This window comes from Callionymus lyra, chromosome 11, assembly GCF_982586985.1.
Source record: "Callionymus lyra chromosome 11, fCalLyr1.hap1.1, whole genome shotgun sequence".
NCBI classification, from domain to species: domain Eukaryota; kingdom Metazoa; phylum Chordata; class Actinopteri; order Syngnathiformes; family Callionymidae; genus Callionymus; species Callionymus lyra.
Genome location: NC_141828.1, coordinates 170208 through 191762, shown reverse-complemented (window position 1 = coordinate 191762; position 21555 = coordinate 170208). Strand labels below are relative to the sequence as shown.

Sequence of the window (21555 nt, the reverse complement as noted above, 5' to 3'; positions counted from 1 at the left end):
CAGGGTGAAGAGAACAGAAGCCAACACTGTGCCTTGGGGGGCTCCCGTGCTGCTGACCACCGTGTCAGACGTGGTGTTCTTTAGCCTGATGTACTGGGGCCTGCCAGTGAGGTAGTCAGAGATCCAGTCTACCAGAAAGGGGTCCACTCCCATCCCGCCCAGTTTGTCCCGTAGTAAGGTTGGCCGGATGGTATTGAAGGCACTAGAGAAGTCCAGGAAAAGAATCCTCACTGTGCCGCTTCCATTGTCCAGGTGGGAGTGGGCTCGGTGTAACATGTAGAGGATGGCATCCTCCACACTAACACCTGGCTGGTAGGCAAACTGAAGGTTGTCCTGGGCATGTTGTACCTGGGGTCTGAGGAGTTTGAGAAAGAGCCGCTCCATAGTCTTCATCAGATGTGAAGTGAGTGCCACTGGTCGGAAGTCATTTAGTTTGTTGGGCCCGTACTTTTTCGGAACTGGGACGATGCATGATGTCTTCCAAATGGTGGGCACTCTCCTTAGCTTCAGGCTAAGGTTGAAGACGCGTTGGATTGGTTCACCCAGTTCAGTAGCACATGTGTTCAGTACCCTTGGACACACCTTGTCTGGGCCTGCTGCCTTCCTGGGTCGGATTTTCCTCAGCTGTCCTCTGACCTGGTCTGTGGTGAGGCTGTGGTGAGGCGGGTGAGGCGGGGATTGTTTGGGAATAGGGGAGACGAGGTGGGGTGATGAGGTGTCTGGGGGGAGGTGTGTTGAGGGAAGAAGGAGATGCGGCTGCCGTGGGGATGAGGGCGTGGGGGGCAGGGACTGATCAAAGCGGTTGAAGAAGGTGTTAAGTTCATTAGCCCTCTCAGTAGTCCCCCCTGTGGCTTTGGTCTTTGTGTTAAGACCAGTGATGGTCCTCACACCTTCCCAGACGTCCCTCATGTTGTTCTCCCTCAGCTTTTCTTCCACCTTCCTCCTGTGGATGTCCTTACCCAGAACAGTAAATAAAAAATTAAATATGTACATAATGTAAACACGCAAGTGAATGTGTTGTGAATGAGGATGATTGTGCACATGTTTTTTGTGTGTGTGTTTTACACATTTTTATTCAAAAAAAGAAGCTTCTTCTTCAGTTCTTCAGGATGAATTTCAGCAGAGCCTCATCCAGCACCTGCTTCCTGGAAGCTTGATGGTTAAAATGAGACTATAAAGTAATATAAATGAATTATGAATGAAGCAATCTTGAATGTTTTGTACAGTGGCTGTTTACCTGAGTTCATCCTGGACGTTTGTGGGACTTCATTTTCGTGCCTGACCCGATAGTGGCTCACATTGTGGAAGTGGATTTATTCAAATACGTTAAAAGGACAATTCTGTCCAACAGATTCGAAACATAACCTACCAAAAAAAATATGCATAGTTAATACTCACTTTTTAAATGAATTTGAATTAAAACTTTGAAAAATTAAAACAAACACCTTATTTTCTGAGACCAGATCAAATTGTTGTGCTGCTCCATGATTTAATCTGTTTCTATGCAAACGATCCGCGATCAGTTTGACAGAAGCGTCTCTTTGCAAACAGTTTGGCGCGATGACGTCACAACGATACAGTCCGGGTATCGGTCACGTGACCTTCTTAAAGCGATACGCGCACCGACACTGGTGTTGCTCTCTGAGCTTCGACGCGTCGGTGTTGCCGGACCATCACTACCGTTCACAGTTGTTCTGGGAACTGTGTTTCTAACAGTTACTTCCACAGGAAACGTCCCTCGAGTTTTGAATTCCGAGGCAGGAAGTCGCAGAAGTTCATCCCCGAGTTTTAAAATCCAAGATGGCGGCGCCCGATGTCGACAGTGAGTTGAGCTTCTCTAAAGTTGTGTTTATTCCACTTTAACCGGTAGTTTTACCACTAAATCGGTCGTGTCTACACTGTAGACTCTACAGTATTGTTCGACACATATGTATAGAAGTGTTTCTGAAATGTCATTTTAAATGTTCATGCTGTATTTGTAACCTATAATGCGACCCGTGCTAACGTTGGCTAACGCTAGCTAATCAGAATCAGAAACCTTTATTTGTCCCGCGAGGGGAAATTCGGGTTAACAACAGCACGAGCAATATACCAAAAAAAATAAAACACCCAGAAATAAAATAATAAAAAGAAAATCTTAATAGAATAGAAAATAAATCTGCACTATATTATATATACACAATCATATTTACAAAAAAACAAGAAGAAAAGGTGCTGTTAAATATTTATCTTGTTGTGGAGTCTGATGGCAGCAGGAGGAAGGCCCTGCAGTACCTCTCCCTCACACACCGGGTAGGGAGCATCCTATCACTGATGGAGCTCCTCAATGCCCTCAGTGTCTGCTGGAGAGGGTGAGATAAGTTCTTCCTCATGGAGGCCAGCTTGCCACCTGGAGAGGTGTGGGGGACAGGCTGCGGAGTCAGCGGGGGGGCTGAAACAATACAAGCTCGGGGGGGAGGAGAAGGTAAATGTAGAGGTGTGAATGGTGGAAGAGCAGGGGGGGAGCCCACACCTCAAACCTTGAAAAATAACTGTTTAAGTTGTCAGCCCGATTTTGATCCCCCTCCACTACAGAGAGCCTGGTCTGATGTCCGGATATGGATTTTAAACCTCTCCAGACATCTCTGGTGTTGTTATTGGCCAGACTCTCTTCCATCTTCCTCCTGTACCTCCCCTTTCCCTCCCTGATCTTTCTTCTGAGCTCCTTCTGAACTGCCCTCAGATGCTCTTTGTTTCCTGACCTAAAGACTCTCTTCTTCTCCTTTAAGAGAGCCTTTATATCAGGATTAATCCAGGGTTTGTTGGAGAAGCATCGTACAGTTCTGGTTGGCACAATGCTCTCCACACAGAAGTTGATGTAGGTTGTGGTTAGACCGTCAATATCCTCCTTGTGGGACTCACTGAAGATGCTCCAGTCCGTGGTCTCAAAGCAGACCTTCAGAGCTTCCTCAGCTTCTTCAGACCACTTCTTGACCGAGCGAGTCACTGCTGGTTGCCTGCTCACAAGTGGCTTGTAAACAGGTAGGAGAAGGACCAGACAGTGGTCAGCTCGTCCCGAAGGGGGGATGATAAATAAGCGTCTTTAGTGTTCGCATAAAAAAGCTCCAGTGTGTTATTGTCCCTGGTGGCACAAGTGACGTACTGCATGAATTTGGGCAGACAGGAAGAGAGAGATGCGTGATTAAAATCACCGGAGATGATAAAGAGGGCCTGAGGGCTCTGAGTCTGTTACCCGTTCACTACTCCAGTGATGACGTCACATGCTGCCTCCGCGCTCGTCCAGCGCAGCAATCGCGTCCGTGTGGTTGGAACCAGAACCACACGGGTTAACACTGTTATTGTAGTGAAATATAGGAGAAATATCACTAAAAACTGTTGATCAAAATGTATTTTATTTACCATTAATTAATCTAAAGAATGCTGGGTAGGACAGACATTAATGTGGTTTTACATATTAAACAAGGCGACGAAAACCCTTAATTTGAACAAATTGAAAGATGGTTAATTTAAGTAAATCTAAGTTATTTGTTTACGCCTCCATACATTCAAATGGAAGCTTCTCCGCAGAACTTTAAAACTAAACTGCTTTTTATTGTTTCTTTGTTTCTGAACATGCTTATGTTTGTGTGTTGCTTCTGTGGATTCTTATTGAAGTTAGTGTTGAATCTTGTAGTGACTTCAACATCCACACTATGGATGAAACTGTAAAAAAAAGTTCATGCCGCAGTTATTGTGACCAAAATGATCAGGTCATGATCATCTATTGTTATTTCGTAGTATTGTTGGTAAGCTCAGACCTGTCCATGTGAGAGACATTTTTTTTAATTAAGTGCATTATCAGTCCCAATTAACATGAAAAATCCAGTATCTGGCCATTTTTTAACTCAAGATTGTTGTGGAGGAAGACAAGCTGGTCCACATACTGCAGATCACATGACTTACCGACGTCACTGTCTGGCTTTTTTTCCAAGACAAAATCAGTCCAAACGTCAGCTTTAAAAGCTGCTGGACTCTGGTGTATCCTGTCTTTTTCACTCATTGCTGCCATTTTCCCTGTTTTGACACGTAGGAAATTACTAATGTTGCCAACTAGTGGCCGGAGGTTCAACTGCAGCACACAAATGAATGAACTCTGTGAATATTTGAATGTTAATTGTAAAATAAAACATCAAATGAATGTCTTTTATACACAAACTATTTAAAAATATAAAGCATGGACTTATTATGAATGAAAATAAAGTAGTATTACTATATATATATATATATATATATATATATATATATATTAGTATCGATACAGTATGGAGTTTTTCTCTATCTCAAAATGTTGATGTCGATATTTTCTCATACCCAGTATAGCGTTTATATGGTTGAGAGAAATGTAGCATTGTTCAATGATTCATGAAAAATGAGCAAGTTTACCTTTTATGGAAAAATAATTACTTTAGTTTGTAAATGTGTCAAAATAGCGCATAACAACACCAAATTATTTTGTGTCCCTGCAGATGTTCAGCAGCTGCTGGTGAAGGAAGAAGAAGTTTCTACTGAGCAGCAGGAGTGCAGCTCCAGTCTGAGTCATCAGGAACAAGAAACGCATGTCTTCAAAAGAGAAGAAGAAGTTTCCACCACACACTCCTTCACTCCTGTCCATGAGAAGGTTAAAAATGAAGAAGATGAAGAAGAGTCTTTGATCAGCAGCTCAATTAAAGACATCAAAACAGAAGCTGTTGAAATCAGATGTGGAGGACCAGGACCAGACTTGAATTTAATTCTACTCTCTGACCACCAGAGGTCACCGTCTTCTGAATCTGACACTGATGACCGTGAAGACTGGAGAGAAACTTCCAACTCTGTGAAGAATCGGGTGGTTGCTGTCAGCAAAAAGAAAGATGATCATAAGTCACTGATCTGTTCTGAGTGTGGGAAGAAATGTAGCAGCAAATCTGGCCTGAAGATGCACATGCGGAGTCACACTGGAGAAAAACCTTACATTTGCTCTCAATGTGGTAAATGTTTTACAAGCAGTTGGAACCTGAAGATGCACATGAGAATTCACACTGGAGAAAAACCTTACATTTGCTCTCAATGTGGTAAATGTTTTACAAGCAGTTGGGACCTGAAGATACACATGAGAATTCACACTGGAGAAAGACCTTACATCTGCTCCCAGTGTGGTAAATGTTTTACAATCTGTTCGAATCGGACGAAACACATGCGGATTCACACTGGAGAAGAACCTTACATTTGCTCTTATTGTGGTAAAGGTTTTAAACGTAGTTATAGTAAAAAGAAGCATGTAAGAACTCACACTGGAGAAAAACCTTACATCTGCTCTCGGTGTGGTAAATGTTTTACAAGCAGTTCGAATCTGAGGAAACACATGCGGATTCACACTGTCTAAAAACCTTACATTTGCTCTCAATGTGGTAAATGTTTTACAAAGAGTGAGAATCTGAAGAAACACATGAGAATTCACACTGGAGAAAAACGGTACATCTGCTCTCAGTGTGGTAAAGATTTTGCAAATGGTGGTAATCTTAAGAAACGCATGAGAACTCACACTGGAGAAAAACCTTACCTCTGCTCTCAGTGTGGTAAAGGTTTTGCAAACAATGGTAATCTTAAGAAACACATGAGAACTCACACTGGAGAAAAACCTTACCTCTGCTCTCAGTGTGTTAAAGGTTTTTCAACTAGTGATGGCTGTAAGATACACATGAGAACCCACTCTTGAGAGTATTGAGAGGCACATGAAAGTAGTACACCTCAATATAATCCAGTTGTGACTCGTTAAACGGTACAACTGAGCAAATTGATCTTCTTGGATGCCAGAAGGAATATATTGTTGCTGATTATGTACAGATGTTTCCCTTCATTCAGGTGACAGAACACACATTTTTTTCTTAACAAACTGTGGTCCACATCATGTTTGCAAGTTGTTATTATTAGTGTTGATTTAAAGTGATTGTTTACCAAAAATTGAAGTTTGGCTGAACTATTCATCTAATTTCTGAGATGAAGTTTATTGATTACAATATTGTTAGATTAAAATGACTTAACACATTAAACAATGATGAGAAATCAAATATTGGTTCAAAGACCCATTTTAACTGTAATTACAAGAGAACGATGGGCCAGCAGAGTTTTCAATCCTTTCTGCGGACCAGGAGGTGGCGCTGTTGTTACATCTTCAGCACAGTTCTCCACAAGTTTTATTACATTTGAGGTCAAAGGTGGTTCCTGGCATAGATGTCTCTTCTCTCAAAATTCCTTTCTCACACAGGAAGCAGACAAAGTATAAACAATACCAGCATTGATACAATTATAACACTGTTGTATGTGGTTCAGTCAATTCGATGAACATACTTCAATTCAACACTTTTCCAAAGGTTATATTTTGTCGTTATGTAAATAATTGGTCATTTACATGATTCATCTTTAGACAATATTCTGCTGTTTTTCACGTATTTTCTGTTTTCTTTCCTTCTCAGATTTACTGATATGATAAAAATGTTCAAACATATTTCATCATTTCTTAAAAGAGCTGGTAACATTAAACACTCCTTCTCACTAGACCCGTTATCAACACATTTGTTGTTTTTTTACGCATCTGTAACTTCCTGATGTGAAAGTTTTTTTACAGGAATTCAGAAACTTCAAAATCAAACCTTACGAATAGTCTTTTGAAATAAATTGTAGAATATCCTAAAATGATGGTTTGTTGATATTAACGTTATTCTCTTGAAGTAACTTTATCAGTGTTTCATTTAGTTTTCAGAATTGTTTTAATAAAATTGTCAAACAATCTTAAGGTTCAGTCAGGGGGGCGCTGCTGAGCATAGAATGGATCAGACGTGATTTTTGGAGCTCCAGAGAACGAATGTATAAAAGTTGTTTTTTCAGCGCACTTTTTGGACAATATTTGAAGTTTAACTTTGCTAAGCCATTCACTTAAACAATGAAATTGCAGGTAAAACAAGCAAAGTTAGGCAAACAACGACTCTATCCACGAGGCCTTTGACACCGACTTTAGCCTCGAGCTCGATTGAAGTTGCTTTCCTGAGAGTCCTGAGACATCCGAGGCATCGGCCAGGAGCTTCATGCACTAAGAAGTTCGTAGATCTTTTACTAAATATGTCTGGAAACTGAAATCCAGAAGCTGGTGCAGCACAAAAATATTCACATGTATGAATCTGTGCACGACACTGATTTAGGCACTTTTCCTACAAACATCCTAGTCAACGTAGAATTAATCGCAGACTTGTTCGTCCCTTTCCACTCACTTACATATTTAAATCATATTTAAATTAAGAGTCCGTGATTTTTCTCTCTGTGATCAGAACAAACAAATGAAAACATGAATGTAAACTGGATCAACTGTTTATATTCGATCATTTAAAAATGTCTGACATGGATCACATACTTACGTTTAAATAGTGCAGACGAGCTCTGGTGTCAATGTTTATATTTTATTTTAACACAGTTAATAACGCGAATACTTTATTTACAGACAATCAGGGGCTTATTTGAAACGTCTCAACATGAGTTTAACAAGAATAAAAGTTTAAATCACTAACTTCAAGAGTATTGATGATGAAGAGAATGAAGATGATCTGATTGTCTGAGTTTCATATAAATGTGTGACGCAACTGCAACACACGCGAGTTCTTATTACATTTATAAAATAAAAAAGTTTTGTGTATAAATGAACAAATCATACAGGTGTGTTTTTCAAAGAGATCGCTCCGGTCACGTGATCACACGGCTTCTTTCCTTGAAGCATCAGAATAATTGTCTTTGTTTTATTATAAAAACAAGCTCATAATTATTTAATATATTTTTCTGAATAGTGTAAAATAGCGGATTCATTATAAAATTATCGATGTTGTCTTAATAAATACAGATAATCAATTTAGTGAAAGAGAACATATTAACTTGTGTAACAACAACTACTGTGTGTTAACTTATGATCAATATTAATCGTTAATGTAACTTTGATGTGAACATCTCAACGTGACTAGTGAGGCTGACGTGCATCTGAGCAGCTGATCCGGGCGTAAGTCACCTACAGAACCTTGCGGGAATTATGTACCTTTTATCGCTCTTTTCAGTGTTGATACACAAGGACTTTGACGTGAAGGGAGCACGTTTTTTGTGCGCAAATACGTTAAAAACAACATATGTGTTGATAACGTGTCCGGTGAGAAGAAAGTGTTTCATGTTAGCAGCTCTTTTAAGAAATGATGACATATGTTTAAAAGTGTTATCACATCAGTAAATCTGATTTTCATCTAAAATGTTTCACAATGTCACATCGAACATCCTCACGTGGCTTACACGTCCATAGTCGTCTCATTCATTCATGAAGGACATGAGATCATTTTATGAATTACTTTTCTCAGTTTTTGACATTCATTCCTCAACACCCTGAAATAATCAGTTTTGGGGATTTGAAATTGGAAAAACTTTTAAGATTCAAGGCAGGTAAAGTTCATGATGAACCAAAAATGAGAAAATACATGTAAAATAGCAGATGTTGATATTGTCCAAAGCTTCATAGATGAATCATCTTTATCTCCATAATGACAAAATATATCAAATCAATAAACTTCATCTCATAATTAACTATTACTTTGAATCAACACTACTAATAACAACTTGAAAACATGATATGGACAATGTTAGCCAAAAACAGTTTTTTTCGTGTGTGTTCTGACACCTGTATGATACATCTGTACATAATCAGCAGCAACATTCATTTCCTGCTGGTATCCACGAAGATCAGTTTTACTCTTCAGTTGTAATGATCAGTTCTTGAGATTAGACAAATCGTGTCATCTGTGGTGGTCGGAAGTCGCAAGGTTCAACATGGTTGTTCTGTACATAGATATATTCCAACTCCAGTTGTACAGTTTTACGAGTCACACTTGGATTATATTGAGGTGTACTACTTTTATGTGCCTCTCAAGACTCTCCAGAGTGAGTTCTCATGTGTATCTTACAGCCAACACTAGTTGAAAAACCTTTACCACACTGTGAGCAGAGATAAGGTTTTTCTCCAGTGTGAATTTTCATGTGTTTCTTCAGATTCCCACTGTTTGTAAAACATTTACCACATTGAGAGCAGAAGTAAGGTTTTTCTCCAGTGTGAATTCTCATGTGTTTCTTCAGGTCCCCACTGTTTGTAAAACCTTTACCACAATGAGAGCAGATGTAAGGTTTTTCTCCAGTGTGAGTTCTCATGTGTGACTTAAGGTGTGAACTTATGTTAAAACCTTTACTAGAATGAGAGCAGGTGTAAGGTTTTTCTCCAGTGTGAAATCTCATGTGTGTCTTCAGGTGTGAACCAATTTTAAAACCTTTACCACAATAAGAGCAAATGTAAAGTTTTTCTCCAGTGTGACTTCTCATGTGTCTCTTCAGGTCCTCATTGTTTCTAAAACCTTTACCACACTGTGAGCAGATGTTAGGTTTTTCTCCAGTGTGAATTCTCATGTGTTTCTTCAGATTCCCGCTATTTGTAAAACATTTACCACACTGAGAGCAGATGTAAGGTTTTTCTCCAGTGTGAACTCTCATGTGTTTCTTCAGGTTCCCGCCGTTTGTAAAACATTTACCACAATAAGAGCAAATGTAAGGTTTTTCTCCAGTGTGACTTCTCGTGTGTAACTTCAGGTGTGAATCAATTTTAAAACCTTGACCACACTGAGAGCAGATGTAAGGTTTTTCTTCAGAGTGAAACCTTGTGTGTTTTTTTAGGTCCCCACTGTTTGTAAAACCTTTACCACACTGAGAGCAGATGTAAGGTTTTTCCCCAGTGTGAATCCGCATGTGTATCTTCAGGTGAGATTTTGAAGGACATTTTCTCCCACAATCAGAACAGATCAGTGACTTATGATCGTCTTTCTTTTCACTGAGAGCAACCATCCGATTCTTCACAGAGTTGGAAGTTTCTCTCCAGTCTTCACTGTCATCAGTGTCAGATTCAGAAGACGGTGACCTCTGGTGGACAGAGAGTAGAATTGAATTAAAGTCTGGTTCTGGTCCTCCACATTTGATTTCATCAGCTTCTATTTTGATGTCTTTAATTGAGTTGCTGATCAAATACTCTTCTTCATCTTCTTCATTTTTAACCTTCTCATGGACAGGAGTGAAGGAGAGTGTTGTGGAAACTTCTTCTTCTCTTTTGAAGACACAAGTTTCTTGTTCTTGATGACTCAGACTGGAGCTGCACTCCTGCTGCTCAGTAGAAACTTCTTCTTCCTTCACCAGCAGCTGCTGAACATCTGCAGGGACACAAACACACTTGAGTCACTGAACAATTGAGACCCTCTCAGACCCCTCGACCCTCGAGCCCCTATGCTGCAGACAGCTACCTTCTCAGAAGAATTTGGTAGAGCACTTTTCTTGAGGGCGCTGGTACGATCACCACTAGAGATACAAACAATGAATCGATTATCAATTAATTGCCAAGAAATTACTCGAATAAAATAAATTAATTGAAATTTATGGTTTTGAACCCGTAACTACTGGCGATTTCACGTTAAACACACATGGCACACAAGCCACAGAGAAGAGGGCAAGACAGTTCGGAGTTGCTTTAAGTTGGTTTATGTTGATTAAGACACCACACAGCGACCCACATCGATATTTAAAAAAAATAAAATAAAATAAAAAAATAAATATATATATTTGCGCTGATGTCACGCGCCAGCGCCCATGAAGCTGTGCTCACAGAAGTGGCTCTGATGCAGTGTTGCCGCGTGTGATGCTCGGAGGAGAAATCTCTCCAAAGGATTCAACTCCACTAACTTTATTTAGTATCTAGCGATGACTCACATGGCTCATCAAATGCCGCAATAGGGAAGCCTGAGATGCTTCTCTGAGATAGTAGCTCTCAAAGAACTACTCATATAGCTCACTGTTGACTGTAGACTATGACTATGTTGCTTGATATTGGTGCAAGATACACTACAATTAAATATGAACTTCCCATCTCTGGCGACACCACCTCAGTTGTATCTCCTCAATGTCCAGCTGGCCTGCTGGGAAGAGACTCTCCATCACTCACTGGCACATCTTTGGCTTTCACACCCTGTGGAACTTTGGTCCAGTTTCCAAATGGCGACACCTACAGCACCTGCAGCAGCTACTCTGAGCTGTACAAGCATGAGCTCAGCCGTGACCAACTCTCCACCAAGAATAAACTCTCGCCTGCACCAGAGAGGGAGGTAGTGGTTTACTGGTTCCACTTGATTGAACCACCTGATGGTTTTTCTGAACTTGAAAGGACTTTTGAGACATGGAAAAGGTGGATTATGCTTCTGCGCTTCTATGAACCACCCATGGACCCGTCACACTGAGCTATGAACTATGTCTGATGATGACGACTTGGACTGTGATGACAAATGACACGATCTAGTTGCAAATATGAACTTGACTCTGGTCTGCAGTGAGATTTTTGTGGGTCCAGATGGTGTGGCTGCTGAAGTTGAATTAACAACCGAACAAGGTGTTCTCTATGCTCTCTCTGACACTTCTGTCCCTCGCGTTGCTCTTGCTGTGGTTGCTGGTGGAGAAGCTAGGGCCCTGAGACCAAGGAATAACAAATGCATAGCTGCTTGCAGTTGGATGAAAATGCAGACAAATCTAGACTGTTAAAAACATGACATCTTTCCTGAGTCCAAGTGATCAAAGTAAACAGGTAATTCCAGAATACCATACTCTGATTGCTCCTCTCAGAGCTATGACGAAAGCAGCCGCAAGAACACTAACTTGTGTGGTCAACCAAGCAGAATTGCTTTTACAAATTAAAACTGACTGTCTATGGCTGCTGACTTGTCACCTCCAGACTTTATTAAACCATTCATCTTGATGTTAGTGAAACTGATGATATTGATGTTGCTGAATTAGACCAAAAGGGATAAAAATAGAGATAACTTCTAAATATTTTTCTAAAAATAATGAATTAAAAAAATGGGTTTATCATGGAAAATAACATTCTTGGAGGACAAGAAAATAAACATATTAATTCTTATCATTATAACATGAAATACCATTTTTATTTATAAAGTTAGTCTTTTATTGATTGGTTACACTAACAGTACAGAAATCCAACAACAGAAATGCTATATAAACAATAAGAACATAACTAAACACATAAACAGCTGCTTTTACTTCAGCAATACACTTTCAAACCAAATCTAAGATTCAACTAAACTTAGAATATTTACTTTGTAGCTGATGATGTCATAATTCATGTAAAAATTTAAAAGAGTCAATACCAAGGGTATTATGATGATGAAATAATTTGTAGATATATGGGAATATAAAGTTTGTCAAGGAAACATAAACATTGCTCACAATGTATAACCTGTATTTATTTAATTATTTTTGTGTTTGCTCTGTTGCTTTCTTACCAATGTAATCTTATTGTGGCACTATAGTTAGAATATTTAGCTTTTGATCAGATTTGCGATTGTTATTTTGTAATCAGACTTGTCCTGGTTTTATTTTACCAATCATACAAGCAGGAATGACCAGATGTGTTTACCTAAATATTCATACTATAAAAGATCCACTATTTCGTTAGAACTTTGCGCTTTTCATTTGCATAAGTGAAATAGGATACATCTAGTTTTGTTGTTATTGTTTAGACGTCATGTATATTCTTACAGGTTTGACAAGAGTTTATTATACTACCTCAGTGTTTGTATTGTTAGATTAGAAGAGAGATATTACATTGTATCGTGTTTAAAATCTGAACATATAACTATTACAGAGAAGATATAATATTTTGCTGATAAGTTTGAAACCCTTTAGATAAATTCATATGAGGAAAGACGTCGTTGTTTTCTTACAACCACAGGACTTCCTGGTAAACCCTCATTTTTAGCAACAATATTTTGTTTAATTTTGTTGGAGATTCAAAAAAAGGTCAAGAAATTTGAAATAATTTCCCCCGGAAATGTAATAATAAAAACAATAAAGCAACAATATTAATGAATGCCATTTCCCTCGGTGAACATTCGCCTCAAATACATTTCGATCAACAGTTTTTAGTGATATTTCTCCTTCTATATTTCACTACAATAACAGTGTTAGCTAGCGTTAGCCACTGTTAGCACGGGTCGCATTATAGTTTACAAATACAGCATAAACATTTAAAATGACACTTCAGAAACACTTTTATACATATGTGTCAAACAACACTGTAGACTCGACCGACGTGGTGGTAAAACTACTAGTTAAAGTAGAATAAACACAACTTTACAGAAGCTCAACTCACTGTTGACAATATGCGCCGCCATCTTGGATTTTAAAACGCACAGCTTGAACCACGTCAACTGCACAGCACACCCTAGTGGTCATTATGTTCCACTACAACCTCCTGTTTTAGCTGTTAAAGTATCTACTGAACTTAAATTTAACTTTTATCACCCTGTACTGTGAAACTAAACAATTTACTGCCATCAATCATGTACACTTAAGAACATCTATATTTATTTACTTATTTATTCTGCCCTTAATTTATTTACTTATTTATTCTGCCATTTATTTATTTACTTATTTATTCTGCCATTTATTTATTTACTTATTTATTCTGCCCTTTATTTATTTACTTATTTATTCTGCCCTTTATTTATTAACTCATTTATTCTGCCCTTTATTTATTTACTTATTTATTCTGCCATTTATTTATTTATTTACTTATTTATTCTGCCCTTTATTTATTTACTTATTTATTCTGCCATTTATTTATTTACTTATTTATTCTGCCATTTATTTATTTACTTATTTATTCTGCCCTTTATTTATTTACTTATTTATTCTGCCCTTTATTTATTTACTTATTTATTCTGCCCTTTATTTATTTACTTATTTATTCTGCCATTTATTTATTTATTTACTTATTTATTCTGCCCTTTTCTTCACAGCAGGAACTAAGCTGTGATCTATATTACGAGTCCAGTCTCTGTGGAGGTCGAGAGACTCCACCAGATCTTGTCATGTGTTCCGTTAGAGTCTGTCGGAACCGTTGCACCCTGGACAGGTTCTGGAAGAAAAGTCAAGTCCGCTCGATTTCTTCTCAGCTCTGTTTGGACATTATATGATCTTGGTGTGGAAGCCGTGTTCTTGGATGGTTCCGGTGGTTTGGTTTGCCATCCTGATCCAAACTCTTTGTTCCAGTGTTGGAATCTCTTTCACTCAGTGTTTTGCTCCAGAAGCTTTCTTTTTGATCTAAAACTTCCTTCCCATGAGAAGTTCTGCCTCAGGGTTAGGGTTCTATATACCAAGAGAGCTTTTTGATGATCTTGATTTTTGTTTAGCATCAGTGTCACCGTTCTGACGGCTCTCTCCGCCTCCTCGTTACTCTTTGCACACCTGGAGCTGCTTGTGACATGTTCAAAGTCAAAGTCTTGAGCGAACTCAGCCAACCTTAATGAAAACTGAGGTCCATTGTCTGTCACGAGCACCTCTGGGATTCCAAATCTGGCAGATATGACTTTCAGTCTCTTCACTGTGGTCGTTGTTGTGAGGGTTGGCAGATTGGCTACTTCGATATACTTTGAGAAGTAGTGGATCACTACCAGGTTGATGTCTGCTGCGAACCTCTGCCTATTTATAATTCCTATTTAGAGAGTTCATTTCAAAAGCTTTTCATTTAAAGGTCACCTCACTAATAGTTTTATTTGTTTGGATTTCATTAGTGTTTTATTCTTATTACATAATCAATGTTCTTGGATTAATGTACGCGGTCAAACCACTGAGAGTAGAAAATTATACTCAGAGACCAAAAATGATTCCATTACTTCAGAATAACCTTGAATGTTCGTGTCTACTTTAACTGAAGAGACTGATTTGTATCCACATCCCTGTGGCTCCAACAATGACCCACAAACAAGAGCAAAAGAAAAATCACCAGATTATTTAATATAATTTAGAACTAGTTTCGTCTCATTACTTATATCTCAGATACAAAAATAAAATATTGATCACGCTGTCTCCCAGCAGTCCTTTTCAAAAACCTCACGACCTGAACATTCAGTTCAGTCATTGTTTCATCCGGAGGTGATTTTCAGATGTTTGGTGTGTGTTATTTAATATGACAGAATCATGCGCTTTCTATACTTCTTCTGTCTGTGTTGAACCTGTAACATATTTATGCAGACCGTTCTGTTCTTTAGTCTTTAATGTAATAATACCCGTCTTGTACTATTAGTGCGAGCAGGACTGGTCTAAAAGCCAGTCTTTGACAGCTTGTGAGAAGCAATGAAAATCTGCTTTGTTCCTTAGATTGTAAGTAAGTTAGTAAGTACGTAATTTGGATTAATATAGCGCTTTTCCAGACCAGGGTCACAAAGTGCTTAAACAATCAAAACAATACTCAATAAAATATATACTTTAAAGGTCAAGATAACACTGAGAACAACACAGGAGGTGTAGGGTCCAAAATGACACTCAAGTATTTCACTTCCTCTACATTTTTGATTGTGTAATTATCCACATACTGTAGATATTTGGAAGAACACTTTGGATTTGTCTGTTTGATAAAAAAAAAACATTGAGACTATTTTCTCAATTGTTCAGTCTAAGGCAGGACCTGTGACGCCACTCGGTTGCTTTCTTTATTGCTGTAGAGAGTCTAGCTGCTACAGAATTGGCGTCTGGCCATGTATAAAGAAGACTGTATCATCAGTGTACATCAAGACCTCCACCATCGTCACAGATGGAGGGTAGATCGTTGATGTACAAGCTAAATAGTTACGGCCCTAGAATGGATCCTTGTTGGACATAAGTAATACAGGGTTTGAATGTTGACATTCAAGCATCCAAGAAGTTCAATTTCAGTTGTGAGAAGTGTTAAATAATTACTATTTCTTTAATGATCAGTTCTTGAGATTAGACCTATCGTGTCATCCGAGGTGGTCGGAGGTCGCAAGGTTCTCCAGTTCATGGTTATTCTGTACATAGATATATTCTAACTCCAGTTGTACATTTTTCATGTCACAACTGGATGTTGAGGTGTACTACTTTTACGCGCCTCTTAAGACTCTCCAGTGTGAGTTCTCATGTGAATCTTACAGACCCCACTACGTGAAAAACCTTTACCACACTGAGAGCAGATGTAAGGTTTTTCACCAGTGTGAATCCGCATGTGTACCTTCAGGTTCCCACTTGTTGTAAAACCTTTACCACATTGAGAGCAGATGTAAGGTTTTTCTCCAGTGTGAATCCGCATGTGTATCTTCAGGTCATATTTTTGTCTACATTTTCTCCCACACTCAGAACAGATCAGTGACTTCTGATCGTCTTTCTTTTCGCTGACAGGAACCATCCGATTCTTCACAAAGTTGGAAGCTGATCGAGAGTCGCTGGTTTCTCTCCAGTCTTCACTGTCATCAGTGTCAGATTCAGAAGACGGTGACCTCTGGTGGTCAGAGAGTAGAATTAAATTCAAGTCTGGTTCTGGTCCTCCACATTTGTTTTCATCAGCTTCTGTTTTCATGTCTTTAATTGAGCTGCTGATCAAAGACTCTTCTTTATCTTCTTCATTTTTAACCTTCTCATGGACAGAAGTGAAGGAGAGTGTGGTGGAAACTTCTTCTTCTTCTCTTTTGAAGACACAAGTTTCAAAGCAGCGGTAAGGTTTTTCTCCAGTGTGAATTCTCATGTGTTTCTTCATATTCCCACTGTTTGTACAACCTTTACCACACTGAGAGCAGATGTAAGGTTTTTCTCCAGTGTGAATTCTCATGTGTTTCTTCATATTCCCACTGTTTGTACAACCTTTACCACACTGAGAGCAGATGTAAGGTCTTTCTCCAGTGTGAGTTCTCATGTGTCTCTTCAGGTTCCCACTGTTTGTACAACCTTTACCACACTGAGAGCAGATGTAAGGTCTTTCCCCAGTGTGAATTCTCATGTGTATCTTCAGGGGGCAACTGCCTGTAAAACATTTACCACATTGAGAGCAAATGTAAGGTTTTTCTCCAGTGTGAATTCTCATGTGTATCTTCAGGGACCAACTGCCTGTAAAACATTTACCACATTGAGAGCAAATGTAAGGTTTTTCTCCAGTGTGAATTCTCATGTGTATCTTCAGGCCAGATTTGTAGCTACATTTCTTCCCACACTCAGAACAGATCAGTGACTTATGATCATCTTTCTTTTTGCTGACAGCAACCATCCGATTCTTCACAGAGTTGGAAGTTTCTCTCCAGTCTTCACTGTCATCAGTGTCAGATTCAGAAGACAGTGACCTCTGGTGGTCAGAGAGTAGAATTAAATTCAAGTCTAGTTCTGGTCCTTCACATTTGATTTCATCAGCTTCTGTTTTGATGTCTTTAATTGACCTTCTGGTCAAAGACTCTCCATCTTCTTCATATCTAACCTTCTCATGGACAGGAGTGAAGGAGAGTGTGGTGGAAACTTCTTCTTCTCTTTTGAAGACAGAAGTTTCTTGATGACTCAGACTGGAGCTGCACTCCTGCTGCTCAGTAGAAACTTCTTCTTCCTTCACCAGCAGCTGCTGAACATCTGCAGGGACACAAACACACTTGAGTCACTTGATAATTAAGTCTTTCTTTTAGGCTCCTGTCGTGTGGTAAGCTCAAGCCCTGACCTGCTCCTGTGTCTATTTTATATTTAGTGTTGTGACTGAAACCGTTACGGCCCAGTGGTATTTCATACCTGTGACTTTGTCTGTGGTGAAGGATATTTTTATTGCCATAAGTACCATCAGAGGGACAACAATAAAAGCCACATGGCAGGACATAGGGCTGCACGGTGTACACTGTATACACGTAACTATAGATTATGTTCTCAATTACACTTGTGTGTCACAATTATTGACAACAGATCAAAGTCATCTCATTACAGAAGTTCCAAATTGGAGCCTTTCAAGTTCATCCATCGTGTTGGGAGACATGCGGAGGTTTTGTAAAGAGATGGTCCTCTTGGTTCCTTCTTCAATATATTGGCGTCCCTGGGTGGGCCTGTATATTGAAGAAGGAACCAAGAGGTTGTCGACTGGAAATTAGTGAACCCAGACCAGGTCAACGGGATGATGGATTTTATTAACGGCTACTGAAAATGCACCTCCTGATGCAGTGTTATTTGGAATGTATGTGCAACACTCTTCCCCAAACATTTGACAAACTCCTCCCTTTTCTGCTAGAATCCAATCTAAGACTTCTCTGTTCTGTCTTGTCATAATGCTAGTCTCATGTAATTGTTCGCCAAGTAACATGATATTACCCATGTGATTTTACAATTAAGCATTGTGTTTCCTAATCTTACCACTAACAGGCTTGTTTGAATCGTACTTATCTGAGGTGCTTCTTTCATTCTTCTTTTGGATTGGCTGGTTGGGCGTCGCACTGGAGCTCCTCCCGTCGGACCCGAGGTTGTCTTTCGCGTCGTCGCCAAGTTCCCTGGCAATAACCAAATGAGACAGATTGTCACCACGAGAAGATGTGTCACCAGCATTTTCATTTTCTACTGATGAACTTGGATATTGACCAGGGTCGTTATACCTGTCCGGTGGTTTGATATTAGGTCTATATCTTAGATCATAGTTTTTCTCCTTCTGACCTAATCTTAGTTTAGCTCCACCCATTGTCTGCTCGTGTTTTTCGTCTATTTCATCTTCTAGCTCCTCACTGGCTTTCCAGTTTAAATCACGCATGTTTTCTTCTCCTACCTTTTCTAGTTCGATCCAGTAGGACTCACCACCTGTTTTTTGATTTATCGGCATAACAATGGCCCAAATCCTTTGTTCTTTTTCCCCATTTCTCTGAAAGTTTACGAATGACTTTTAACTGTTCAGGGTTTTTTGCACTTACAATATCAACAGGTGTTATATTCATCTTGTGTCAATGTTACTTTTCCAAATTATCCTTCATTTGTTTAAGTTTATATGACTTACTTGCTTATTTATTTATGTTATCATTGTTTCATTTACTTTACTTATCAGTAAATTACTTGTTTACTCTTATGTTTTTTTGTTTTTTTTATAAAATCAACTTAAACTTCAAAATGGAAAAAACTTTCAAAATGTCTTGCCTTAAATTCAAAATGGTTACTTTTCCAAAATAGTTTCTGTAAAACTTCAAAAATGGCTTCTGTTGGACTACAAATGATGACGGATTCAAAATGGCATCAACTTGACTTCAAAATGACGTTTTCAATTCAAAATGGAGAATCTCTGTGATCGGAGTGGGTTGGTTATATCCTCTAGTCCCTCTAGTGTCTTTGCTTATCTTCGTACTTCGGCCTCAGTCTAGTTTTGACCACTCTGGTCGATAATCCTCTGAAAACCGTTTCAACCTTGTGGTCAATTTTTTAATGCGACCCACACCAGAATATTACAAGGCCCACATTTCTCCCTTCAAACCTGTTGCTCCAAGTGTACCAGACCTCAATTTTTAACTGCGACCCACACTTCAGAATCAACTATTTCGATTCTCCCTTCGGGCCTGTAACTCCAACAAAGCCTTAATACAACACAAACCGCGTCACAATGTCCAAACACAATGTTTTCCAAGTTCCAACCAATATTTTCAACACACTGACAACACACTCCTATTCTTCCAGATTCTCTGGAACTCTTTCTACAGACAGGCTCAAGATTTTTTCTTCTTATCGACGCTTCCTTATTCAACAGCTGTGTTTCACATCAAGTTACAACGTGTCATCAGTGCAACATTTAACACACATTAACAGTACACGCAACTTTGATATATATTAACGAGTATATACGTTGCTTTTTTATATTTTTTGTAACGACAGATTATATTCGTTGGTTTTACTATTTTGGTTATTTATGTATTATATGAAGATCTGTTGAGAGGATTTGGAATTCCCTTGTTTCGCACACACTCTCATTCCTACGCAGTCACTTTTATTTCTTCTTCTCTTGTTTAGATTAGAGCTGTTCCAACACACACACATGTACTCACTCGTGCGCACACACTCTCTTACTCCTCCGCACACACTTTTTCTGCTTTTTCTACGCAGCTTTTGGTTTATTAATAATTCAACATTTGATGTGAAATCTTCATCACATCATTAATTGTCCTCATTTTCTAAGACCGCGAGTAACTGTTCCGTACCACAACCAACGATGCTCAGCTGCCAAAAGTTTTGTTACTTTTATCCAACTAGCTTTGATTTCTATGACCCTTCTAGAGACAATATTCAAACTGTCCTATATCTATTTTAGCCCAAACCTTATCAGCAGGCTCTGATTATCTTAAGCTATTAATAATCACGTTTAGTTCAGTTATCATGGACTTACTCGGTACCCCTCTGGCACGTATCCACCGGTTTAAAACCGTTTTTTACCCTAACCACGGTCTGGCCTTTATTTCAATTGACCCCAAGCTTGATCTAAAAAGGTCACACAGACTGTTTCACTGTGCCCTGTTTTTTACGTTGACCCCAGGAATTCACTCTTCCACCTCTTTAGTGGTTCGTGTTTTTTGTGGGGAGTTTAAAACGACTAATCGAAACACAGATCAGCAAGCCTTCACACTTCTTGGAGGCAAAACTCTGTTTGAAATCAAAAAGAGAAGAACTCACCTCTTAGTTGTGATTCAGACTCCTGGTCAGCGCTTTGATGTTGTCACTCTCCAGCAAGGTACCTCACCAGCAGGGACTCCAATATATTGAAGAAGCAACCAAGAGGTTGTCGACTGGAAATGAGTGAACCCAGACCAGGTCAACGGGATGATGGATTCTATTAATTCACAAAGCAATCCGTACGATCTCACAGAATGATCATCATCAGATTCTTACAGGATTCACATTGACTTCACACAGGGCACAGTGGGGTCCGCCCTCCGGACCACCTTCTTATGACATTCTGGACACTCGGCCAGGTCGATTTCACAAGATGTTTCCCAATCTCATTATATAAGCTGTTTTCCCAAACTCTCAGTGTGTGTGGGTGTGTGTGTGTGGGTGTGTCTGTAACGTCTCCAGTAGCTGGAGAAGCCTCTAGGATGATGTCAGTGATCCTGGACCATTAACCCTTTACGCCACAACATTTCCACCCGTCGTTAGTTTCAACTAACACTACAGTTACTCTCGGTCATATAACATATACATAATCTGAGACCAATAAAAACATTATCAACCTCTTGGTTCCTTCTTCAATATCAACTACTTGCAAGTAGTAGGGTTGCAACTGTTGTTTGTTATTAGAAAGTACTGAACGTCTCGCCCTTTTAAAGTATATATTTTAACTGTGTACTGTTTTTGATTGTTAAAGCGCTTTGTGACCCTGGTCTAGAACGATCTTTACAGATGACTATTACTAACTTACTCACTATGTTTGTTGCTGTACTCAAGCAGACTCAGGTGTGTGTCTTTCTTGTCAGTATGTGCTTTGTCCATCAGTGCCTTTGCAGTTTGTACAGTCTTTTCAGCTAATCTGTTACTTTGTGGATAGTAAGGCCTTGATGTGACATGTTTGAACTCCCATGATCTGGCAAATGACTCAAAACTTTGCTGACGTATACTGAGGTCCAGATACCACAGTTTCAACTG

At 39.2% G+C, this 21555-nt stretch overlaps 3 protein-coding genes across 4 annotated transcripts; 1 reads left to right on the top strand and 2 right to left on the bottom strand.

Moving 5' to 3' along the window:
* Nucleotides 1–1661: 1661 nt before the first annotated feature.
* On the top strand, nucleotides 1662–6553 carry LOC148068867 (uncharacterized). Its single transcript, XM_087802639.1, has 2 exons — nucleotides 1662–1822; nucleotides 4506–6553. The coding sequence occupies exons 1-2, from the start codon at nucleotides 1801–1803 to the stop codon at nucleotides 5399–5401; spliced, it is 918 nt and encodes a 305-aa protein (XP_087658765.1). The 5' UTR covers nucleotides 1662–1800; the 3' UTR covers nucleotides 5402–6553.
* Nucleotides 6554–8754: 2201 nt separating this feature from the next.
* Nucleotides 8755–10154, bottom strand: LOC148068866 (uncharacterized). The gene is made up of 2 exons (XM_087802328.1): nucleotides 10135–10154; nucleotides 8755–10002 (listed from the first exon to the last, which is right to left on the bottom strand). Exon 2 carries the CDS (start codon nucleotides 9925–9927, stop codon nucleotides 8965–8967), a length of 963 nt encoding a protein of 320 aa, XP_087658454.1. The 5' UTR covers nucleotides 9928–10002; nucleotides 10135–10154; the 3' UTR covers nucleotides 8755–8964.
* A 1948-nt stretch (nucleotides 10155–12102) lies between these two features.
* Nucleotides 12103–20710, bottom strand: LOC148068865 (uncharacterized). Of its 2 annotated transcripts, none has more exons than XM_087802324.1 (3): nucleotides 20587–20710; nucleotides 18330–18437; nucleotides 12103–17541 (listed from the first exon to the last, which is right to left on the bottom strand). In XM_087802324.1, exons 2-3 carry the CDS (start codon nucleotides 18349–18351, stop codon nucleotides 16049–16051), a joined length of 1515 nt encoding a protein of 504 aa, XP_087658450.1. In that variant the 5' UTR covers nucleotides 18352–18437; nucleotides 20587–20710; the 3' UTR covers nucleotides 12103–16048. The 2 variants fall into 2 exon arrangements, with proteins under 2 accessions (XP_087658450.1, XP_087658449.1); XM_087802323.1 differs by lacking the exon at nucleotides 20587–20710 and having other exon boundaries at nucleotides 12103–17266; nucleotides 17396–17541; nucleotides 18330–18521.
* Between the last annotated feature and the right edge of the window lie 845 nt (nucleotides 20711–21555).